This window comes from Ceratotherium simum, chromosome 4 (genome assembly GCF_057802395.1).
Source record: "Ceratotherium simum simum isolate JZ-2026a chromosome 4, ASM5780239v1, whole genome shotgun sequence".
Taxonomy (NCBI): domain Eukaryota; kingdom Metazoa; phylum Chordata; class Mammalia; order Perissodactyla; family Rhinocerotidae; genus Ceratotherium; species Ceratotherium simum.
In genome coordinates this window covers 73,184,750-73,207,845 of record NC_141903.1, presented here as the reverse complement: position 1 = coordinate 73,207,845, position 23,096 = coordinate 73,184,750, and the positions used below count along the sequence as shown (strand labels likewise).

Sequence of the window (23,096 nt, the reverse complement as noted above, 5' to 3'; positions counted from 1 at the left end):
GATAAGGCAATAACCTGAAGTGCCTGGACCCCAGGAAGGAATCATGTGTGGGCTTCATCTCCCCAGAAATGCTTAGTAAGGGCAAAGCAGGATGGAGGGAACAAGTTCAACAACAAAAAGGTAGATCCTAAATGGCTTTTGTTAATGAGAAGCGATTTGGATAAACATGCATTCAGTGAGTGCTAAAGGCCTTCTTCCTAAGCCCTTTCCAACATGTTCTCTTTCTGGTACACTCTCATCTCATCCAACTCCTACTCATCCGTCATCCACCTACCCATCCATTAGCTTCCATGCCACTTTCCCAGGGAAGCCTTGCCCCATTCCCTCATTGCCCTTGTCCCCTTATTATTCAGTCTCATGGCTACCCTTTTATTTTGCAGCATTTACCACAAGTGGAATCAAGTAATTTGTGTAATTCGCATTTGTCTTGTTCAATGGTGTATTCCCACCACCAAGCACAGTGCCTGGGTGCACATAAATATTGTTGGATGACTCCACGAATGCTAGCACTGAAAATTCACAAACATATGTGACAGGGTTTAACACAGGACTCTTTCTGACAGCTTTAGTTGGAGTCACAAGACAATAGATGCTGTCTCCTCCCACAATATAAAGCAAGATGTCAGACCACATATGCACGAGGTTATCAAAAAACCCAGTTTTGCTACCCTTAGCTTCTTGCTCCTCTCATTGGCATAAGGCATTGAAGTTGACAAGTCAGTGGATGTGGGAAATCAGAGGGTTTCTACAGAGAGTGAGTGTGTGCTTCCCCTCACCATAGGCTAATGAGAGCGGCTTCATGAAGACCACTTAGATGTTGGTGAGGATGTGGAAAAACGGGAACCTGGTGCACTGTTGGTGGGAATTACACTGGAGCAGCCACTGTGGGAAACAGTATGGAAGTTCCTTAAAAAATTAAAAATAGAACTACCATATGATCTAGCAATTCCACTTCTGAGTATTTATCCAAAGGAACTGAAATTCATTTCTCAAAGAGATACCTGTATTCCCATGCTCACTGCAACACTATTCACAATAACCAAAATATGGAAACAACCTAGATGTCCATTGATGGATGAATGGATAAAGAAATGTGGTATATAGATATACAGTGGACTATTATTCAGCCTAAAAAAGAAATCCTGCCATCTGCAACAACACAAATAGACCTGGAGGACATTATGATAAATGAAATAAGCCACGGAAAGACAAATACTGTATTTTCTTATGTATGAAATCTAAAATAGTCAAACTCATAGAAGCAGAGTAGAATGGTGATCACCAGGGGCTGGGGGAGGGTACATGGGGAGACAATGGTCAAAGGGTATAAAGTTCAGTTATGCAGGATTAAGTTCTGAAGGTCCACGATACAGCATGGTGCCTATACCTAATAATATTGTATTGTATACTTAAAATTTGCTAAGAGGGTAGATCTTATGTTAAGTATTCTTATTACACACACAAAAATAATAAAGGAGGCGAGAGGAAACTGGGAGGTGATATGTTTGTGGCCTTGACGGTGGTGATGGTTTCATGGATATGTACTTATCCTCAAACTTATTAAGTTGTATACATTAAATATGTACATCTTTTTACATGTCAATCATACCTCAATAAAAATGTTTTTTTTAAAAAAAGAAAACCTGATTTGTGACTCCTCAAGCTTGGGGGAGACAGAGGTCTGGTATCTGATTCACGTCTGAAAAAAAACCAAACCTACAACGGAGTTGAGGATACATTTAGGAGGTCACTACATTCTCACAGGTGGCAGGCCCCAAGTGCTCCTTTTTATTTATGGCTGGGGTGGGAGGGTGGATGAGAGACCAGAAATATCACCTCTAGATGGCATGTTGGCATGGGCCTTGAGAAAGGGGCCCTAAGCTACTAGCTTCCTGTCTGAAGCGGGGGTGGTGTGCTACTGGAGAGCTGGCCAAAGGAGAGGCCCTGCAACATTCTGAGAGGCTCGAGAAGCTCAGCGGGGCGCCCGTCCAAGGCCCCCAGGACTCAGCGGGGCGCCCGTCCAAGGCCCCCAGGACGGGCTCTGACAAGGCCCCGAGGATGTCCAGGCGGGATTTCAGAGGTGCCGTCAAATAAGGCCTCTCCTGCCCCTTATCTCTCCTCCCTACCTTCTGCTCCTTCAGCCCTGGGGGATGCTGAGTGGTGGGAGGAGGGGGGAGAATGGCAAAAAACACTTGGCTTCCGCCCTAAAGCAGGCTTAAGCTGAAAGAGAGGAACTTTAATTTTAAATGCATTTCCAAGTTTTAGCTACTATACAAGACTAGACTTATTAGTTACTGAAATGAGACCTGTGCTAAAAGTGACCTAAGGACTTACCATCTAGGAGTAGCTGTCCTGGAGGAATTATGAGAACTGCCAGAGATTCCATCGCTGAGGGCAGAGAAACAGTCACCAAAGCGGGTTTGCAGGGGCACACAGGAGAACAAATGGCGGGGCCCTGGCTTTATGACTGCCCCACCCAGTCCCTCTGGTTGAATGCAACAATCTCTGTTTAATCCTCACATAACCATGGTACGTAGGTCCTATCCTCATTTATGAGAGATGATGAAAGAACATCCAGGGGTTTAGGCAAACAGCCCTGAGGCACAGGGGGTAACTCTCAGAACGAGGACTCAGAGCCATGTTCCATTCTTTGCTCTCTACGCCACAAAGCATCTTCAACTTTACTTCCCAAACTCTTCATGCCTAGCTTGCAGATTCCTGGTTCTGAACTAGTCTTCTCACTGCCTATAAGCCAAGTCATTTTTAATCAAAGACAGAGCAAAAATATAAGATGTGCACCCTAACAGAAGGGAGGAGCCATCATAATTCACCCAGGCGAGAACAGTGAGTTAAAAGAAGGGAGGAGCAGGTGGGGTGGGGATAATTGGCTACCACAGCAATAAAGACTTGTCAACAGGGGCAGAGAGAGAGGAACGAAGGCTGAGGGTAGATAGGAGGTGGCTTTGCCAACAGTCCCCAGTGTCTCCTTACAGCTGTTCTCAGCTGCAGAGTTCTGTAGCTCAGGTGGCCACGAGACCCCTGGAGACCCTCCTGCACCCCTTTGACAAGGCTGACTTAAATGAACTCTATCCTTGAGAGAAGGAAAAGCTTACAGGTGCAAGAGAGAGTCATTTTCATAGCAGACTTTTTCCCAAAGCATCTTACCTGAAATGAACTATGTCAACCCCCTCTAGTAACTAGGTGGCAAGAAGCACTTAGGCTGACAGACAAGGCTTTTTTTTTTTAAAAACTCTCCATTGTGAAAACAACTGGAAAAGAGAATTAATAGAATATGAAAAGTTAAGCTCAAGTTTAGAACAAACGCATCAGCACTATATCTAAGTTACTGGTAGCCATGATGTTGAGAAGCTAATGTGGTACCTGAAAAGATTCATAGAGAAAACTTATTTCACGGAGCAATTGAGAGCAGGGACTTTAAAATGTCCTGGGTTGTGTTTATCTACCATAGGGGCTCAATCACTGTTATGCAAAAATCTAAATTAACCCAATAGGGTTTTCAGTTCTGGCTGGCTGCTTGTTTGGTATATTGCTACAAAACTCTCCAAGTTGAAATAAAGGATGGAAAGAAAGAATTAGAAAATAAACGATAAAAATACATATAGAAGACTTACTAGGTGCCATGCACCACTCTACATATATGTTATCACAACAACCTTCTGAGGCAGGTACTGTCCCAGTCAAGGGGAAACTGAGGCTGGAGGGCTTATAAACTTGCCCATGGTCTGTAGCTTGTGAGTGGCAGAACCAGGACTCTAAGCCAGGCTCTCTGGCTTGACTCTGTGCTCTGAACCACTTGTGTTTGGCACATCTTATCTGGCACTTGACCAGTCCCTGTCTTTGTACCACTTTCCAGTAGTGGCTGCTAGGCTGTTTTCAGCCCCTCCCTAGGAAGAGTGTAAGCTCTTGGGGTCTCAATCCTGCTCTGCTGTGGGCTGGCATTTAAACATCTTCATTTCATCATCTATGAAATGAAGGCATTTGTTCTAGAAGCTGTTGATGGGCTCTGCTAGCTCAATCATTACAAGAATCCCCAAGTCCTTTGATTATTGTCAAAATGTCTACAGCTTGGAAGGTTACAGAAGTGCTAGGCAGAAAATAAATGTCAATAAAAGCACATGTCGAATTTATTTATTTTTTTTGTGAGGAAGATCAGCCCTGTGCTAACATCTGCCAATCCTCCTCTTTTTTTGCTGAGGAAGACTGGCCCTGGGGTAACATTCGTGCCCATCTTCCTCCACTTTATATGGGATGCCGCCACAGCATGGCTTGCCAAGCAGTGAGTGGGTGCGCGCCTGAGATCCGAACTGGCAAACCCCGGGCCACCGCAGCGGAGCGCGTGGACTTAACCACTTGTGCCACCGGGCCGGCCCCCACATGTCGAATTTAAAGAAAGGAACATGGGAGTCCCACAGAGATGCTTAATGAAGATGGAGAAACGATATACAACACTATCTTTAGATTGCTGTCCTCTATCACGCCCTTGAGAAGTGAGAGAAAAGCTATTGAAAAAATATATTAGGAAATGAAATCGGAACCTGTCAGTTATGATAAAACAGTAACTTTTTAAACCATTTCATTTCATATTCCAAACCATTATAGGCCAATATAGATGCTCATATTCCAGAGGTGACTAGAGGGGGTAAATGCCAGTGTTGGAAAGAGCTGTCCCCTTTGAAGGTGTCCAGTTAATCATGGCAAAAGCATTCCCAAAGTAAAGAAGTCAGTCTGCCATAGGTAATTCCCAAATCATGACTTTGGGAAGATAAAGTGGTAAAGCACACAAACCAGAATGATATAGTGGACTCTTGGGGTAATCCAAATCCTCTGGCCACATGAATTTTAAACATCTATGAATGGCTTGCCTCATTCATTCTTTCAATAAATTATCTTTGAGTACCTTCTATATGCCAGGCACTAGGCTAGGCGCTGGGGACATCCTAGTGAACAAGACAGTTTCTACTCTCATGGAACTTATTTAATTAATAATACAATTAGCATTTGATTATAATTGTGATAAATACCACCAAGGAGACATATAAGATCAAAGAGAGCATATACCATGGTGACCCGAGTTAATTGGAGAGGTTAGGGAAGGCTTCCTGGAAGAAGTGATGTTTAAGCCGAGATCTTAAGGGTAAGGAGGACTTAGCTAAGTGAGGAAGGGGCAGTGGGTGGAGCTGGTGGTGCAAAGGGGACAGTGAGCCCTAAGTAAGGCTTTGGGATAGGAAGAGCAAAAGGAGTCTAGACTGGCCAGGTAGATCACGCGGCCCATCTACACCACAGTGGAAATTCGTAATCCCAGCGGAATCCATGACTGGAGAAAGGCAGTCGGCCATTTAGAAGCCCCAGATTTAGAACTCAAACGTGGTGGCTAGCTTTGTGGGCTCATCTTTAGGAAGCACTCACCTACATCTCATAGACCCAGATGTAGAATTCTTATCATCCATCTACAAATTCCCTCATTGTACCAAGTATTTAATTACAGTAAGACAAACCAGCCTGGCTGGCTAGTTGAATTAAGCAGGCAGGAATTGAAAATGACACATCACCGTCATTTTCATCTGACCCCATCTTGAGAATTAAGCAATCATAAAAATATCAGAGCCACCTACTGCTGCTGCCAGCCTCCCGTCTCAATCTCAGAAAGGTAAAATCAGTGGAGCAGATACGTGTAGGTCTAGCATTCAATAAAACAAACCCCAAACACCCCATCTTGAAACCTCATGCCTCTCTCTGCCTATGCCCCTTTGCAATCAGTCAAAATGGACTCATTCTCACCCGGAAAATAATGCTCCAACAAACTCTCCCTACTGCATGCAGCAGAATATCCGCAATTTAGGTAGCTGTTTTTCATGAACTCCAGAGTGCTTTAAAAACAATAATGGAACCTCTTCCATAACCCAGTAAGAAGGCATATTTTCACTAAACAGCTGAGGAAAGGAGTTAAGGTAAAAGACAAGTACAATGTCAGATGTCCGGGGGGGGAGGGCTACTGACACAATTATAACATTAGGAACCTCATTCATCCTTGAGGCTCCTTGTAAACCTAACCAGAATCACTGCTGGCACTGAACAGTCTAGGTTTTTAGTACCAATGCTTAATTGAGGTTTCTTTCCTTTCTTCCTCCATTTTCCTTCAGAAAACTTGCAGAAACTAGAGGTTAAAGATCCAGCTAAGAGAATGTCCTTATGTCTAATTCAGACTGGATACTCTCTAGGGCTGAAGTCTGTTACGGAGACAGCCTTTCAATATGAAAAGAAGACAGTGTGATTTCAAGACTGTTACCCCTGCCTCCTATCTCTACCTGCACTGCCCCAATCTCCTTCAAACAGCCCACTGCTATGACTGCACACATTCAAAAATAAGAGAAACATACTTTTTCTGAAAAAGTACTTTGGCCTCTAATTTTATCATTTCTGATAAAGTCAACTCACTGAGAATAATCCAGTAGAGATCACCCTGACTCCCACATTCTAGCCTCCTTTGAATCAGAAGGGTTTGTCAGCCTGTGTGGTGTCAGTGGATTTGTCACTTTGTGAAGATTACTCCAACCCTAAATAGGTACCAACAAATGAGAGGCAGTATGGAGAAGTGGTTAAGAACACAGACACTGGGGCCAGGCTTCTGAGGCTCCACTGGTCACTTGCTGTGTGATGGGCAAGTGTTTCAATTTCTCTAAGTCTCAGTTTACTCACCTATAAAATGGGGATAACACGCTTGTGGTGAGGAGAAATGGGACAATGCATGCAAAAAGTGTGTAACACATAGGAAACCCTCAATAGATAGTAACTATGATTATTGTTCCCCTAGCAGATGTCGCCCCTGGAGAGCATGTCCTTATAAAACAGGCAGGACCTGGAGCAAATACCCTGCTCCTATTTCCTAGAGTCACCAGCGGTAATATCTCTGTCCCGGGAGGATCTCTTACATTAGGGCATCAGAGAGCACTTTGTTGCAGGGTTTTTTTTTTCTTTTTTTAAGACAAAGTTAAGAGCCTTGAAATGAGACAAAGGAAAAACAAGTACCAGAATTGCAAAGTTAACATTTTTATTGAATTGGAATTGTGGTAGAACAACAGGGGCCACCACAGCTGCTGAGCTCGTAACAACTGAGAAGTCCCTGTGACACTTCACCTTTGAGAGTCCTGACACGGTTGGGATGGAACAACTGAGAAACAGCGTAAATATATATATATTTTTAACACTTCAAAATATTTTGAAATGAGCCTCACGGCCTTGTTCAGTTTTCGGGTTACAAAGTACACTGATAACATCTTCTGTTGCCTTCATTTAGTAGTGTCAGTTAATATCCTTTCCCCAAAGGTTCCTCTCCAAGTGCTAGCTATAATTTTTCCCTCATCCAGTACATATAAGAAAAGGATTTAGTAACATTTAGGCAAGTAATAAACTGTAAGAACTTCAAAAGTAGTAAAGGCATATACCAAACATACGTGACTCAACACTCACACTGCCAGAAAGACAATGAACTGGCTAAAGAGTTTCAGCCAAGTTCCAGAAGCAAAGACTGTACTAACGGAAGGGGTAAGGCAACCAATCAGAGTGTTGGAACTGATGGACCATTGGTGTCTAAACCTCATTTCAACATCTTGCTTCTAAGACGCAAGTATGCGTTTGTTTTACATAATGTGAAATACTTTAAGGGAAAAGAAAATTCCTGTAAAGGTTAAAAGATCAATCAGAGATGAAGGAAAATTAATACTGAATTTTTATAATCAATGCATGGAGCAATGACATAAACTGACTACACCAATTACTTTTAGGAGAGCAAGTACTGAACATCTATCACCATTCAGAGCTGAAAGTTAACCCCTCTGAATTATTCCAAGGGAAATAAATAACCAACAAGATAGGAAATGAAATCCCCACATAAAAAACAAAACCACATCTAGTTAATGTTCTTTTTGGTTTGTATTAAATCAGCTGTTCATGCAATCTGGAGTTAATTTATGGGTGTTGGTAAAACTCTTCAAGAGTGCTTCAAATTATTTTAGATGAAATGTGATGAAAAAATAACACAACTCATTCTCTCATCTTGACAGTGCTGTTTTATACTTACTGTTTCTCTCTCTCTCAAAAAAAAACACCCCTAAATAAATTCTTCCACCATAGTAACTAATACTAAGTGGCCACCCATTCCTGCAGCAATTATTTGAGAGAATCTAAAAATCTTACAGTAGGAGATGAAGAATGATTATAAATATTTTAACAAGCTCATCCCCATCTTCAAACAGGATGCAGCCACCACGGGTGATAGCAGATTCAGAGATTTACAACTCTCAAATTTGCGACTGACCAGACAGATACATATTTTGCAAGGATCTGCCCAATGTACACAACAGACATCTAAATTAAGGCTTTTATAGGTAAGTGGTCAAGTCTATGGGTGTGAAATGCTGGATTTTCATAAAGCATCTCCAGCTTCCATTATTACCCTATTTGTAAACCAGAAGATGTGCTGATGTAGGTGGATGGAGCTCCAAGGGCTGACGATTAACCAACTGGAAGGCTTGTTTGTAAACAAGTTCTGAAATAAGAATTGGCAGTGAAACAATTGAGAGGGTGCCTCATATCATGTAGAGGGGAAAAGTGATTTGCACCTGCTGATAGGGCTAGGCTTAAAAAAAAAAGTCAGTAGTTGAACTTCAGTTCAAGACTTGGAGATTTAGGGACCTAAAGGTTTAGCGCTACATCCAAGGCAATGGTTCTCCCCCTTTAGCTTGCAAAAGTTACCTGGAGGATATTTATGAAAATGTGGATACATGGGCCTTATACCCCGGGTATAGCTCGGGTGATGGAAGTGGTCCAAGCACCTTGCTTTTGAGAAACACCGCTCATAGCAAATAGCAGCACACAATCTTTGATTAAAAGGCCAAGATGTCCAAGAAATGACACCAACGAGGTCATCACCTACAGACAAATCCCTCAGAGACTCCACCATACGAGGAGGACCAAATTTATCCCCAATTAGGTTTCCTTTCCTATCTTTTTTCCACTGAAAGTTTGAAATCAATGAACATTTAAAAATGATTGTACCAATTCTGAGGTAAAAGGAAGAGCACCAGGGATCTCAATGCTAAAAGAAATCTAATGCCCTAGGAGGTCCAAACTACACAGAAATCAAATTTCCGTAGTAACGTTACAGAGTTATAGTGCACAGGGTCTTGTTTCAGTCTTTGTATAGTTTGTACACTTTTCCTATATTATCTACTCTTTCCAGTTAATGTTTTAGGAGAACTCCAAAGAGAAAAGTTCATCTACATGCTCTCTCAGGTTTTCTAGACACCAACATTTTCTGGTTTACAGCCATACACAAGAAAGTTATTTATTTAGTTTTTTGGATGCTGGAGACAAACATCTTTATTAAAGATACTACCAAAATTTTGGCAAACATTTCAAAACAGATTTGTAAACATAATGCTTCCCTTTTCAACTGGCAGCACTTTGAAAAGACAATACAATAAGACAACACAACTTGAATCAACATAAGTTCAAAGTCCTTATACTTTTGACCACATAACTTATGTTCCCACATGATAAAACAAGTGATAGTTTAAACCAGCGTCAACAGATAAACTCCATGAAATGAAAGTTTGTGCTGTTGGATGAATCACAGTATGTTATGGTAAATATATCTGCTCTTTTTTATACTCCTGGTACCCAGGATGGAAAAAAAATCTTTAAATATACATTTCATGTAGGTAATAGCTTCTTTGCATATCTCTCTTCAAAAAATACTTTATAGCAGTATATAAATAGATTACCTACATGTTTAATTTTATAATTTTGCCCCAAAACTATAGATCTGTTTCATTTTTATAACATATCGATTTTGCCCAACATTAATAAAGCTGACAAACTGTTGAAATGGAAATGCTTTTGTCTTCTACAATAGAAGTAGCAATCTGACAGAAGAAAAAAAACAAAAAACCTACAGTAACACTCGTCAGTTGTTGAACCTGAGCGTTTGGCCTACTGAGAGTAGCAGCTTTTTTTCCTTCAAGCACGCTCACATCCACACCACCTCTGCACACAGACAGGTTGAGCACACTCGTTCAGACGCTGGTAGGCCACAGTGTGCTTCCCATTGCTGTAATCAGTTGGGAAGCAGTGTAGCTAATGATTAACCACACTATGTACACACAACTAGCAAACACCTTAAGGCAACCATTGCAATGGGGGGTTAACTTGCAGGGCAGGTTCACTGTTCTAGATCAAGTCAGGCTGTATATACATATGTGTATGTATATCTATACACATACATGGACACATATACCTTTCGATTTCTTAACCCTCCAAAACAATGTTTTAATTTTTTTTGTATTTTGTGCAAATTTCTAAATATTCTACCATTTAAGGCAAAGAGTTTGCATTAAGAAAGGTCAGAAAATAGGCTTATGTTTATCCAAAAGCATTTCACCTTGTACATTACTGTTTTTGTTTTTTTTTAAACACATATAACTTTGAGGTGTGGACATTGGATCCCCAATATCTAAAAAGATCATTTCTAATGACAAACACAAGTTTTTAAGGAAAAAAAACTGATTTGAAGTATAGACACTGGATCCCCAATATCTAAAAAAAATTATTTCTATTGACAAACACAAGTCTTGAGGGGAAAAAAAAGAACCAGAAAAAGCAGCTTCAAAAATGCAGGGAAGCAAAGTAAAATGAAAAAAAAAGTAACTCAAGTTTACTAATACTGAAACTTTCAATAGGCAAAGTTTCATTTTTTTAGAATCTTAGAGCAATTCATTTGGAATTTTAAATAAATAAGCTTAAGTTTATTCACATCTTCTGGTCCAAGCAGAGCTCTAGTGCCATGACTCTGCTTGCTGTTGGTCAAATTCACCTATTAGTCTTTTGATGTGTGCCAGCTTGTTATGAAGATACTCGCATCTGTATTTTTCTTCGTGGTAATTGGGACTAGACTGTAGATGAGAAAAACAGTGAGGAATTAGGCTGTGGAATTTATAACACTTCCCAACTACAGGTCAGAAAACCAACAGTGATGATAACTACCTGCTTGATCTTCTGATATTCTTGTAAGACTTCTTCATGAACATTCTACAAAATTAAAAATTAGAAATCAGAAGAGAACAACTTTTTTTTTTTTTTTTGGCAATATAAACAGCTAACATACACACTCAGCAAGGGTGTGGGAAATACTGATGATGGAAATGTAAATTGGTACAATCTTTAAGGAAGGCAATTTTGCAACTGCTATCAAAATAGCAGATGGAAAACCGACTCAGCACTTACACTTCTCTTTCAGATTTACTTGTGCCTGAGTAAAATGATGCATATACAAGGTTACTCGCTGCAGCACTGTTTGTAAGGCAAAAGACAGTAAACAAAATCTAAATGTCCATTAATTCATACACAGGAATACTAAGGAACCATTAGAAAAGGAGGAAGTGCTTTATGTACTCATATAAAAAATCCTCTAAGATGCATTATACTGTTTAGTGAAAAAAGCAAAGTAATCTGATAAAAACTAGACTATTGGTTGTGAACATGATGCAGTCTACACAGAAACTGAAATATAATAATGTATACCTGAAATTACACAATCTTAGAAGCCAATATGGCCTCAATAAAAACAATAAAAAAAGACATTATAACACAACACAAAACAAAAAGCAAAGTGCAGAACGATTTATACAGTTTGATATCATTTGTTTAAAATGGGGAAATAAAGGGGCCAGCCCAGTGGCGTAGCAGTTAAGTTCGCTCGGTCCGCTTTGGCGGCACGGGGTTTGCTGGTTCAGATCCTGGGCACGGACCTACTCACTGCTCATCAAGCCATGCTGAAGTGGCATCCCACACAGAAGAGCTACAACTCTACAACTAAGATACATGACTACGTACTGGGGCTTTGGGGAGAAAAAAAGAAAAAAAACGGGGGGAGGAAGATTGGCAACAGATGTTAGCGCATGGCCAATCTTGCTCAAAAAAATAAATAAATAAATAAAAGGTGGAAATAAAATAATATTTTAAGAATTTCATTACTTCTAAGAAGCACATTTTAATCAGATTAAATAATGTATCAAAGTTTAACATACTGGAACATAAGACAATGGTGCATCTTATAATTGATGACATCTTAGATTCAATTAAATATGGTATATATGTGAATTTGCTTGTGTATATACATCTTATACACACACACACACACACACACACACACACACCCCCAGACCTGTGAAAGAATACACTGGAAACCAGTACTACTTGATTGTCTCTAGGGAGGGAAACTGGGTGGCTGGGGAAAATGGCTAGCCCTCATGTACCATATAACCTGATGTACTATGGATCTAAGATGTTTCCAAATGCTTACATTTATTCTGCACAAGTCTATAACTACCTCCTTTTATGGATGGGGATTTTTGAGGATTTTGCGGCAAGTTAAGTAACTTGCCCAAGGTCATACAAATACTAAATGGTACAGCTGGGAATCAAACCCAGGCCGTCTGGCTCCAGAGCTGCTCCTAACCACTAAGCCATCTTTGGAATTACATTTTAGTTTAAATACAATCATAGTACACTAGTAAATAACTATGCAGAAAAAAAAACCCTCCAAACCACCATGTCACCAACCTCTTATACCCCCCAACATCAACTCCTCTGGCAAAGTCTTCTATAACTAACTCTAGGCAGCTTATTTAAAGACCACTAATAGAAGACATAATGAATCTCTGGGGTACAGACGCTATCAGGCTGTGTTTTCCAGTGAGGTAAAACCCATCCATCCTCTCACGTAGGTTCCTGTTAGAACAATGGTAGTGGGCCAGGATCGGGGCTCCATCTACGGTTGTGAAGTGTGACAGAGTTATCTGGCCTATACAAGGAGGGAAAGATTCATTTTCTCAATCCTTTTGCTAAGAACTATGAGAACAATCCGTAGACAGGTCAGGCTTCTACTGCTCTTTGTCTGCTGTAGTAACAGTACCAATCAAAGTAGGGAAGTGAAAACAGATTAATACCTGTTAACAAATGTCAGTCTCTGGAACGGCTGGAGGCACCAAGCTTTTCTCCACTTACAGCAAACTTCTGTGGTATTAAGCCCCCTTTATATTCTATGTCTCTATCTTCCCTATTCTATGCTAGATTGAGGTTTTTTAAAAAAATAAATTTACTTGCAATAGCAGTTTTGGTGGAATAGCAGCAGACCTAGAAGCTGTAGCCTGAGTCGAGTTGGCTATGCAATCAAATATTTCGATGAATCAAATTCAATGTTATTTCCTATTTAGTTGTGTTCAGTAGTTTTCTCAACATACTATACATTATGTTATAGAAAATATGTAAGTATATGTTACATATTTTATACATACTGCTAAATAAAAAATATACTTATTTTTTCCACTGGTGGAAATACAGGTTCATTGTGTTTACGTAGTTTCAAGAACTATTTCAAATATTTAGTTTCCTAGCAAATTTTAAATGAAGAGAGGCCAGTCTGCAAGAGGACTTGCTCTGAAAGCTAGCAGGACACCTGGGGATGGGTGGGGCAGAGAAAGAAAGAAAAGTAAAATATGAAAGTCAGCCCACTTAGAAACAAACGTGTTTACCTGATACTCTTTTGAGCCCGGAGAAAGGCGCTTTCGTTGCGCATCCAGTTTGATAAACCTTCTAGCTACTGTCTCCATTCTGGCATGCAAGGCCCTGTACTCATCGTACTCCGCATTGAAGTCATCCTTGTAATTCTGGCGTTGCTCATAGGAGACGATAGCAATATATTTACTAACAAGAAACAAAGAAAAAAGATAAATGGAGAGTAGCTACAGAAAGCTTTAGAAACTATATCCATGCATGTTTCCCTGGCTTGAATGTTGCTCTGCCACTGTTTGCTGCCATGTCACTCCTTCAAAGACCTTCCAGGTGAAATTATCCCACACGGGAGCTTAAGAGCTTCAATGAAGGAGAGTAAATGTGAAAAAGACATGGTGGCAACGGAATTAAAGTGCAACTGTGTAAAATACTCATGCAGACATAGCTCCTTAAACCTTTCTCTACCCAAAATAATTCACTACCACACTGGCGGCAGCGGCCAACCCATCTGTTACGAGTCACATGGAGACAGGACTCGAGGGTAATGTGAAACCAGGAAGACTGTGACACAGTCCCTAAGTGCTGACGTCTGGCTCCCTCCAGACCTGCTGCTCCATGAGAGGGAGGCTGTCTTTTGGCCTTTCACACCTGCTGCCAGCAAGGTGCCTCCGGCCGTTTCCTCGATCCCTCTCCTCCCTGCTCTGATTAGGCAAACAGATAAAATACAAAGGGGGAACTGTTTATCATTTTTTTAAAATGAGAGACCAGAGGAAAAAAAAGAAAAAAAGGTATATTTCTTTAGTTCTTTTCTAACACTTAGATGTCATACTATGTATAACAGAATGGCAGTGCTGTATTACTGGTCTAATTTACTTTCTTAATAAAAATGACACAAATCTGTTTTACTTTGGGGTGTGAATACTTCTAGGGAGCTGGTGAGTAAAGGCCATTTTCCCAGAGTGCCAGTTTATTCAGTGTTAAGTAAAGTAAAATAGAATTTTCATATTAAAACAGAGTTAATATTATTTGTGGATCAGGGAACTGGGATCACACCAGGGTCTGGCCTGGGTCTTTGCACTCTCTGCTTCTGTCATGGAATGCAAACTTCCCTTGACTGTTTGAGATAAAAATTAGAGATTTCAAAGCAATTTCAGGCAAGTGGCAGGAGCTTCCAAATGCCTGTGGGGGGTACACATATATACTTCATGTGGAAAAACCTTGGAGTTCAGTCTTTTCCAAATGGTTTTAGATAATCTTACCAGTTTTATTTAAAATGTGATAGCACAGATGTCTAGTTGGAATCGTGAGAAAAGTGATACAGTGAGCAACCTTAATGTCCTCATAAATATTTTTATTCATGCTGAGTTAGTGTGGAGGTTTAATTGTCTAGGTATAATTGAGACAGCAGTAGTATGCTGATTTAAAGCTGCTCTGCTGGAGTCTTTACTGTGACAGGAACACCGCCAGCCAAGCTGAGAGGGAGTCCTCTCCAGACACGAGCTGTCCTGACCACACAGCAGAGGGAGCCAGGGGGGAGAAAGGTTCCCAGGATAAGCAGACGTAAGCAAAATGGCTAAATGGATCGTGAAACTCAGGTTCAATTTGTTACATAAAATATTCATCCTGCTTTCTCAAAATCACACCCGAGGCCACACCCTCGGTATTTTATTTAATAATTTCCTTAGGGAAAAATACCAAACTGGCCAACGGTTGTGTTGCTATTATAGAAGATTATTTGTTTACACTGGCATTTTAATGAAAAGCATTCACTATTTTTAACAAAAATTGTTATGGTTCTACAGTTGGCTCTTAATGCAGTGATGGAGTAAAATTTTAAACAGTTGGGATAATTCACAACCACAAGTAACAGAAGTATTCTTATTATATAAAAGTTAGGAATATTGTGGTTAAGTATGAATTATTCAGAGGCTGAGCATTAAGGTTTTATAATATGTCCTTTTGGTTTTCTTATGAAGCAACTTAAGTTCTATATGTCTGGTGATTTTTATAAAATTTGCTGTCTTTATATAAGACTTAATTTTTGGTTAAAATAAATTGCTTTTACTTAAATTAAGCAAACCATCACATAGGTTATATACTTTCATGATTTTTAAAAGAGCTAGAAACATGAAAAACACACAGAAATGCACTGAGGCAGATGCAGCAACCATTCTTAGATCAGTAACTTGAAAACAAGTTTTTAAATATAGAATTAACTGAGTGACAAAACATGGCAACACCCTGAATCCAGGGGGAAATGGTTAGAACTATTTTTCAGTCTCCCCATATGATTTTGTCATATGTAACAAGTATACATCACTATTACAAAAAAGAGGAATTCAAAATCCATCACAAGCGAATGAGAGCACACTCAGTTTATTTGAGCGGGCTGACTTCCACGAGACTTTTAAGAAGTGGGCTTGCAGTTGGAGAGGTAAACCTCCTCATCAGTGGAGCCAGGCGCCGTCCCCCAACCAACCCTTCCTGGGCCAACTCGGTGATGGCTGCTTTTCAAAGCTCCCGCACAGAACTCTAAAACCATACACTACCTTAGATGAGAGAGTACTCAGCATGGTTTCTTGGGTTCCTTTTAGTTAAGAGATGATAACCAGCATTATGGTTTCACGCTGTATCATTTCCCAATAAGTATAGCTTTCACATGACCGTTAAGCAAAAGTAACACATTTTAAGTATAAAATGTTCTCTACTCTGGAAAGGAGCATCTCATGGGACATGGAGGGCTAAACAGCATAGTTTAACTTTGTCCACCAGGAGATGCTACTAAAAGAGAACAAATGTCCATACAGCTCAGATTCCATTTTCCATTCTACACTCAAGCTACTCTGCACATTTGTTCATTTTCAAAGCTATCTGCAGTCAGATCTGTTTAGCTCTTTCACTCTCGATTTTTCCAGGCTCTTGCAACTTAATTATTTTCTTCTTACAGAAGGCTTGGAGTCCGTAAAAAAGCTAGAATTATGTGTCCAAGTTATAATTTATGTGATAACCAGTTACAAAAATGTCCCCAGCTCAGCATATAGCAACTTGTTGTCATAACAAGAAAAACATTATAGCCAGTACTAAAGTGAAATGATCCAATTTTACTATTCTCTCTTAAAATTAATTTGATGGCACAGCTTTATTTAAATAAAAATCATCCTATTTCTACTTTGTATTAACTGCAGAGGTTTAAGCACTTTATTGGTAATAAACTATCCCTTTGGGGGGGCCCCAAGTGAATGTCTGTGCATTGACAGACTGTCAGCTTTGAAGAGTCAGATCCCTGAAATCTTCCATAATCAAATGCTGGGGCTGGCCCCAGAACAAAGGACAGGCGTCTCTATACTTAAAGGCCGTGGAGCAGAGCTCAGAGCAGGGGGAGGCACAACCTGCTCAAGCAGACAAGGGTGGATTTGGGACAAGCAGGCTTAATGGCAGTCTTTCAATTGCAGGGGTGGCTCCAGGACTCTATTTCTGGAACTTCTTACTTTTCTCATTTGCAAATTATGGGAAAAGAATTTGCAAACTTTCTAAAATTAAACAGTTCTTTCCCATTGGCAGACATCTGAACTTACATCAAATAATCTGGGAGTTCAATTGTTGAAGAAGGCTCCGTGGAGGCAGTGCAACCCTCTTTAACTCCTACAACAAAAAAAAATTCAAGCATTCACCAAACAGTATGGTTATAAAATGTCTATAATTCTAAAATAGATCAGAAACATCTGGAACGCTTTTCCTCAAATTCTATTCTTCCATCTCAATAAGCAACAGTGAGCAAGGAATACAATTGAACACAAACAATAGAGGCCCTGTGACCAGCGCCAGCAGAACTGACGCCAGGCATTGAAAGCACCCTGGCTACTGCAGTGTCTGCGCAATAAAGGAATTCCATCTTAACCCCAGGTCACTCTCCTATTCTGTCAACAACAGTTGTGGCATCTGCCCAGCAATGCAAAGACTGTGGTGGCAGATGCAGCCAGACAATGGGAGACACAAATTTTACATCAACATCTACTTTTCATAGGATTCAAACGAGGCATGAGACAATGAAGTCAGGTAGCAGACTGCTTCGGTCACTGTATTTTTACTGGTACCCTTTCTGTATGCAGACAGTGGAATAAGTTTTCCCATCAGTTTAAAGTAATTTAAAATAAGTTATTATTGAATGCCGATTTACACTCCTCTAATCTCTAATCTTCATAACACTACACAGATTTGTTTTTAAAAAAGACAAATAAATAGATCAAGTGCCAGCCACTCGGGACTATGCTGTGAAAGTGTGTAAAATCCCTCAGTATTTCATTTGTTTGAATGCACCATTTCCAGAGAGTATGTTTAGACTTTTTATTAGGGTCATTTTTTATCATTCAAAGTAGAATTAAACTTATAACTCAAACCCTAATCCTGCCTACTGGCAAAACTTACATGTTCAATACAAAACAAAAGTGAATATTTGATAATTTCTTGGTTTAGTATTTTAAATGACAAAGCACACTAAACGAATTATGCAGACTCTGTGGGCTCATTGTTCATGTTCATGTGCATATGCGCATATATATATATAATATACATACGAGTCAGGCTTGGGTAAAAGAGCTTGTTTTTATGATAGCCTGAGTCTTAAATGAAATGGCATCAGGTGCAGGTCACCTGGCTTCCCCTTTGCCACAGACAGCAGATAAGTTCCAACAGATGAAAGGGATGTGGGTCTGGATCTATCCTCAGTTTGTGATCATCTCAATTGGTTTTGAAAGGTACTACATCCTTAGTGAAGGATTCAAAAAGACGAGGTCTGCTTCTTTAGGCCTCCAACTCTGAGAACATTCAAACTCTGCTGTAAGTCTCAATGTACTGGGATCCAGGCCTCCCAGCACTAGCCTGACTCAGGATAAGGGTAGGAAGTATGGAGAGTGGGGTATTCCCAGGAACCTGGCTTACTAACTCTGAACATGAGGTTTTATTACTTCTTGCCTTTTGCTGACCTGGCAAATTCAAGTACGATAGTGTTTGAGGGAAAAAGCTTACACTTATCTCTTGGGCCACTATAGAGTACCATATTGATCTAAACATTTCAACAGATATACTTTGATATGCAATATACTCAATCCAGGTCAATAAAAGGCACTGTATCATACTATTCTATAATCAAAGCTTCTCTCACATGATAAAAATTGTCAGTTAAATCTAAGGATTACAGACTTGCAGTGTTATAGGCAAATTACATAAGACAACACTCAAACTCTATTCATTAAAGTAACTTCTAAAGTTGTATTTTCCTGGGGAATTTTGCCTTGGTTATGCTAGGTTTAAAATTGGCCTCAATGGGGTGGGCCCTGTGGTGTATTGGTTAAGTTTAAGCACTCCCCTTTGGCGGCCCCGGTCTGCAGGTTCGGATCCTGGGCGAGGACCTACACACTGCTCATCAAACTATGCTGTGGTGGCATCCCACATACAAAATACAGGAAGATTGGCAGAGATGTTAGCTCAGCGACAATCTTTCTCAAGCAAAAAGAGGAAGATTGGCAACAGATGTTAGCTCAGGGCCAATCTTCACCAAAAAAAAAAAAAAATTGGCAGCAATGCTAAATGATAGACTTGAATCTTCTATGTGCTGGCATGCAAGATACTAAGTTTTAGAGGACTTTTTTTTTTAAAATAAGAAAAATCTAATTTTGTCATTAGGTTTTAAAGATCACCACACCTGAGGTAAACAGTCTTTCTACTGATTAGCTTTTCTTTAGAGGTAAAGCATTATTTTAAGCTTCTTTAGGTTTCTGGATATTTGGCTTTTAAAGCTTCCAAAAGCTTGAAATGGTTAATTTTACTAATAACGATCAATGTTAGTTTACTACAACAGTGTTCTCAAAATTGAAAAACATTCTTAAGATCTATCAAGCTAATCGCCAACAGCCTTGCACAAGACAAATTGCTTTCACTCTGAATGTTGATAATGTTATGGATCTGCAAATGTAATTTTACCTGGCCTGTTTTTTATAAAGATTTTGACATTTCCCCTGTGCTAATATTAATTAAAACAGGGGTGACCCTGTTTCTTTGGCAAAGAAGGAAATGAATATTTTTATTGCTAATTGTTTATCTGGTTAAACCAGTTCAAGAATAGCATATAATAGGTCATTCTGAGGTTGCACAATACCATGACAGGGAAAAGAGCAACAAGGTCCATCTTCTAAAAGGGGGTCTCTGGACAACGACAGGGTCATTTCCAAATGTCATCATCTTATTAACAAATACATAAACCATGTTTAATAGCTCTCTTTTTAAGAGACCAAAAATGACTGATGCAAAATGCAAGAAAAAATCTGCTCAAAAGCACAACACTAAGATTAATAACTAAACGGAAGTTCATTTGATAAAAAAGCATTACTGATTCTAAACGGCATAATTTTATACTCATGATAGTCCACTCTTCCTGTTCATCTAACACGTGTAGTCGGTTTTTACAAACATAGAAATACCTTCATTGGAATCTGGACTGGAGTTGTTCAGCTTGGCAATTCCCTCTTCTCTTGTAAGGTCCTCTTCCTTTTCTTCAGTCATCTCCATGTCATGCTTTTTTATTTGGTCCTTTTCCTTATGTTTTTTAGACTTCTTTTTGGACTTTTTGTGAGACATTGAATGGTTTTCTTCCATAGGCTTTGGACACTTTAGTAGAACTGAACTAGGGGGTAAGGTTTCCAGAGAAGTCCTAGAGGTATATTTGTCTTGCTGGTCCTCATAGATACTACCATTTTGACTAAAACTGTCAACAGGTAGGTCTTGAGTCCCCCGGCCTTCTGGAGTGCTAGGGGAATTGGAGTTAGAGTTTACAGTCTGAGGAGGATGGGAGACGGGCAGGTGGGTTGAAGGCGGCGGTGGAGGGGTGGAGATGGCGGCAGCTGCAGGGGGTGGCGGGAGGCCTGCAGCCGACTTTTCACTGGTGGGATTCAAATGACCATTTAATGTTGGTGGCACTTTATTTGTTAGGTGAGATATTCGAGCTTTTTTATTCATTAAAGGATCAATGAAGTCTGAATCTAAAAGTCGTTTCTGGAGGGAAAAAACAAGAAAAAAAATGAGCCAGTTGTCACTAAAATTCAATACATGTGTGACTGGTTACCATATGAACAACTGAGTAATTTTATTCATACTTAAGTTTATCACTGGTATTGTGTTAACTTTTCTCCAAGCTTAAGCAAAAACAAGAACCAAACAATTCACTAAAACAAAAGTGAAATAAATTTTCATGTCTAATGTGAAAAAGCAGAATCTGGCAAATATATGTTTCTTGGAGTACTTATACTTTCTGATCATACAGCCCCACCCTAAGTTCCTCAAAAGACTAGGCCAATTTATGTGGATTATACCACTGAGGAGAGTACTGAACAGAGGTGACCTCCTTCCTCTGCTGGCCAGGAGGAAGCAGTTTGTGCCATTTCACTCTGTCAGAACTAACAAGGGCAGCTAAAGGGCATTAAGCCTACATTTATTTAATCTCCTCTAATATGCTAAGATGCTCCACTTATGAATATTTTGGCTGTCGTTTATTATTTCACCTGTCTTAAGATGGGAACAGCCAGCATGTTCAGAGTAATTTCTCTGAATATCTCTATCAATGCTGAAATACCATACAATTTTTTCCCTCCTTACATATATCTCTTCACCAGATTGGAAGATAAGTCTTAATAACCGGTCCATAAAAATGATATGGAATTACTGTTTCAAAAATTTAAAAAATCATGCTAATATTAGCCCAATCCAGCAACAACAATAAAAGTATTTAAATTAAAAATTCAGACAGTTGAAAAGTACAAAGCATCCATCCAATATAATACTGTGGCTTAAATTTCAGCTTGAAAGAAAATAATGGTTAATCATCCCATTAATTTATCCTGTTTTCAATTTAGCACCATTGATTTGGCACCCAGTATATAATTAGATCAGAGTATAAGCAGCTTCCTAGTGGTTGGCATTGAGAGTGAGGCTTCAATAGACAATGTACATGCAAGGACAGAATTGCTTTTATTTTGTTCCTCACAATAGGTTTCTAACATTTTCTGACGTGTGAATAGCCTTTTGCCCAGGGCATGCTTACTGTTCACACATCTGTCGGGTCTCCCTAATCCTTGGGAGGAGGGTCCAGAGAAAGGAGCACTCTGTCAGCAGCACTAGGGTGGAGAGGTCTGTCCCACTGTCAGTCCCAAAGCCCAGGGAAACTGAGAGAGTTCACGGCTGGCTGGGTCATCTGAGAACCAGGTGGAACACTAATACTGCCCCTGATCTCCCCACCTTTTTGCAGGATGGGCTGAATCTCTTGGTGGGGGAACTCTAAGGTGGAATGGAGTCTAATTGGAGTATTCTGACTAGGATCCAACTGAAAAGTGTTTTAAGAAAATGTATGAGAATGGCAGAATTTTTTATTTGTTTATTATAAAAACAGTTTTTCCCAAGAATATTTTATTGGAACATGTCTCAGATAAAATTAAATATCTTCAATTTTCTGTATAATCTAAGACTGGATAGGGGACTGGACAAGTCTTCTAGTTAGTGACCAAATGGAAAAGTAGATAATCTTATAACAAAATGTAGACTTTAAAAATGGAAAAGCAAGGTAGACATCAAGTACTTTGACAAGCAGTGCTGTGTGGTGGAAAAGAGTTCTGGGTTCCCAGGACCTGAATTCTAGACCAAGCTCTGCCATGGACTAGCTATGTGACTTTGGGTAGGCAAGCTGTGCGGCTTCTCTGGGCCTCATTTCTCTCACATGTCAATCAGAGGACCTGAACTAGAGGGCCCCTAAGGTCCATTTCAGGGCTATCATTATATAATTTTATGAAATACCTGAGGAGAAGATGCAGTGTCTCTACTAGAACATACTGGAGACTCTGAACGGCTGGTGCTGGCAGCATTCTGAGATGGATTTAGTTTTCTGTAAAGGATATATATGTTCCAGTTATGGAGAGAAGTTTTAAATGTTCATGATAGAAGGCTTACCCTTGCTTCTGTTTTCCCAGCTCAACACTAAAATAACAATGACTAAAATACTTATTTGCATCATTTTTTAAAGGAAAATAAAATAAAAAAAGAACTTACCTAGAGAGAACTGACTCTAATGACCGTCTGTCTATTTCATTGTATCCAGGCCAGTCTCTTTGAAGCTCTTTAAAAACATAATCCTTTAAGGTATATGAGAGGTCTTTAGGATTCAGATTGGCTACCTGGTACATGATGTGAAAACCAAGCATTAGATCTTTTTGTTATTTCCTAACTTGAAACAGGCAACATTTGGATTTATACTGAAAATAACTATACCAACTGGCCCAAAAGGGACAGCTAGTTTTGTATATGCCAGATCTTCATAAATGCTGCTCGATTTCTTTTGGGGAATTAAAACATTATATACACAGCTAAATATTTTTTTCCCTGAATGTCCACTGCATTTGTCATATTTCTAATCAAATAGTAAGCCCACATTGGGCAAAAAGTGAGAAAGATTTTTTTAAATCAAT

The 23,096-nt window shown here is 39.7% G+C and overlaps 1 protein-coding gene across 1 annotated transcript in view; it reads right to left on the bottom strand.

Moving 5' to 3' along the window:
* Positions 1-6,901: 6,901 nt before the first annotated feature.
* The window catches only part of ELL2 (elongation factor for RNA polymerase II 2), a 76,168-nt gene continuing 59,973 nt past the window's right edge, over positions 6,902-23,096 (bottom strand). Inside the window, exons 6-12 of the mRNA XM_004420356.2 lie at positions 22,681-22,805; positions 22,429-22,516; positions 20,067-20,637; positions 17,166-17,232; positions 13,611-13,782; positions 11,062-11,106; positions 6,902-10,970 (exon numbers count right to left, since the gene is read on the bottom strand). Of these exons, the coding sequence (XP_004420413.1) occupies positions 10,854-10,970; positions 11,062-11,106; positions 13,611-13,782; positions 17,166-17,232; positions 20,067-20,637; positions 22,429-22,516; positions 22,681-22,805 (1,185 nt within the window). The 3' untranslated portion in view covers positions 6,902-10,853. The remainder of the gene's footprint in view (positions 10,971-11,061; positions 11,107-13,610; positions 13,783-17,165; positions 17,233-20,066; positions 20,638-22,428; positions 22,517-22,680; positions 22,806-23,096) is intronic.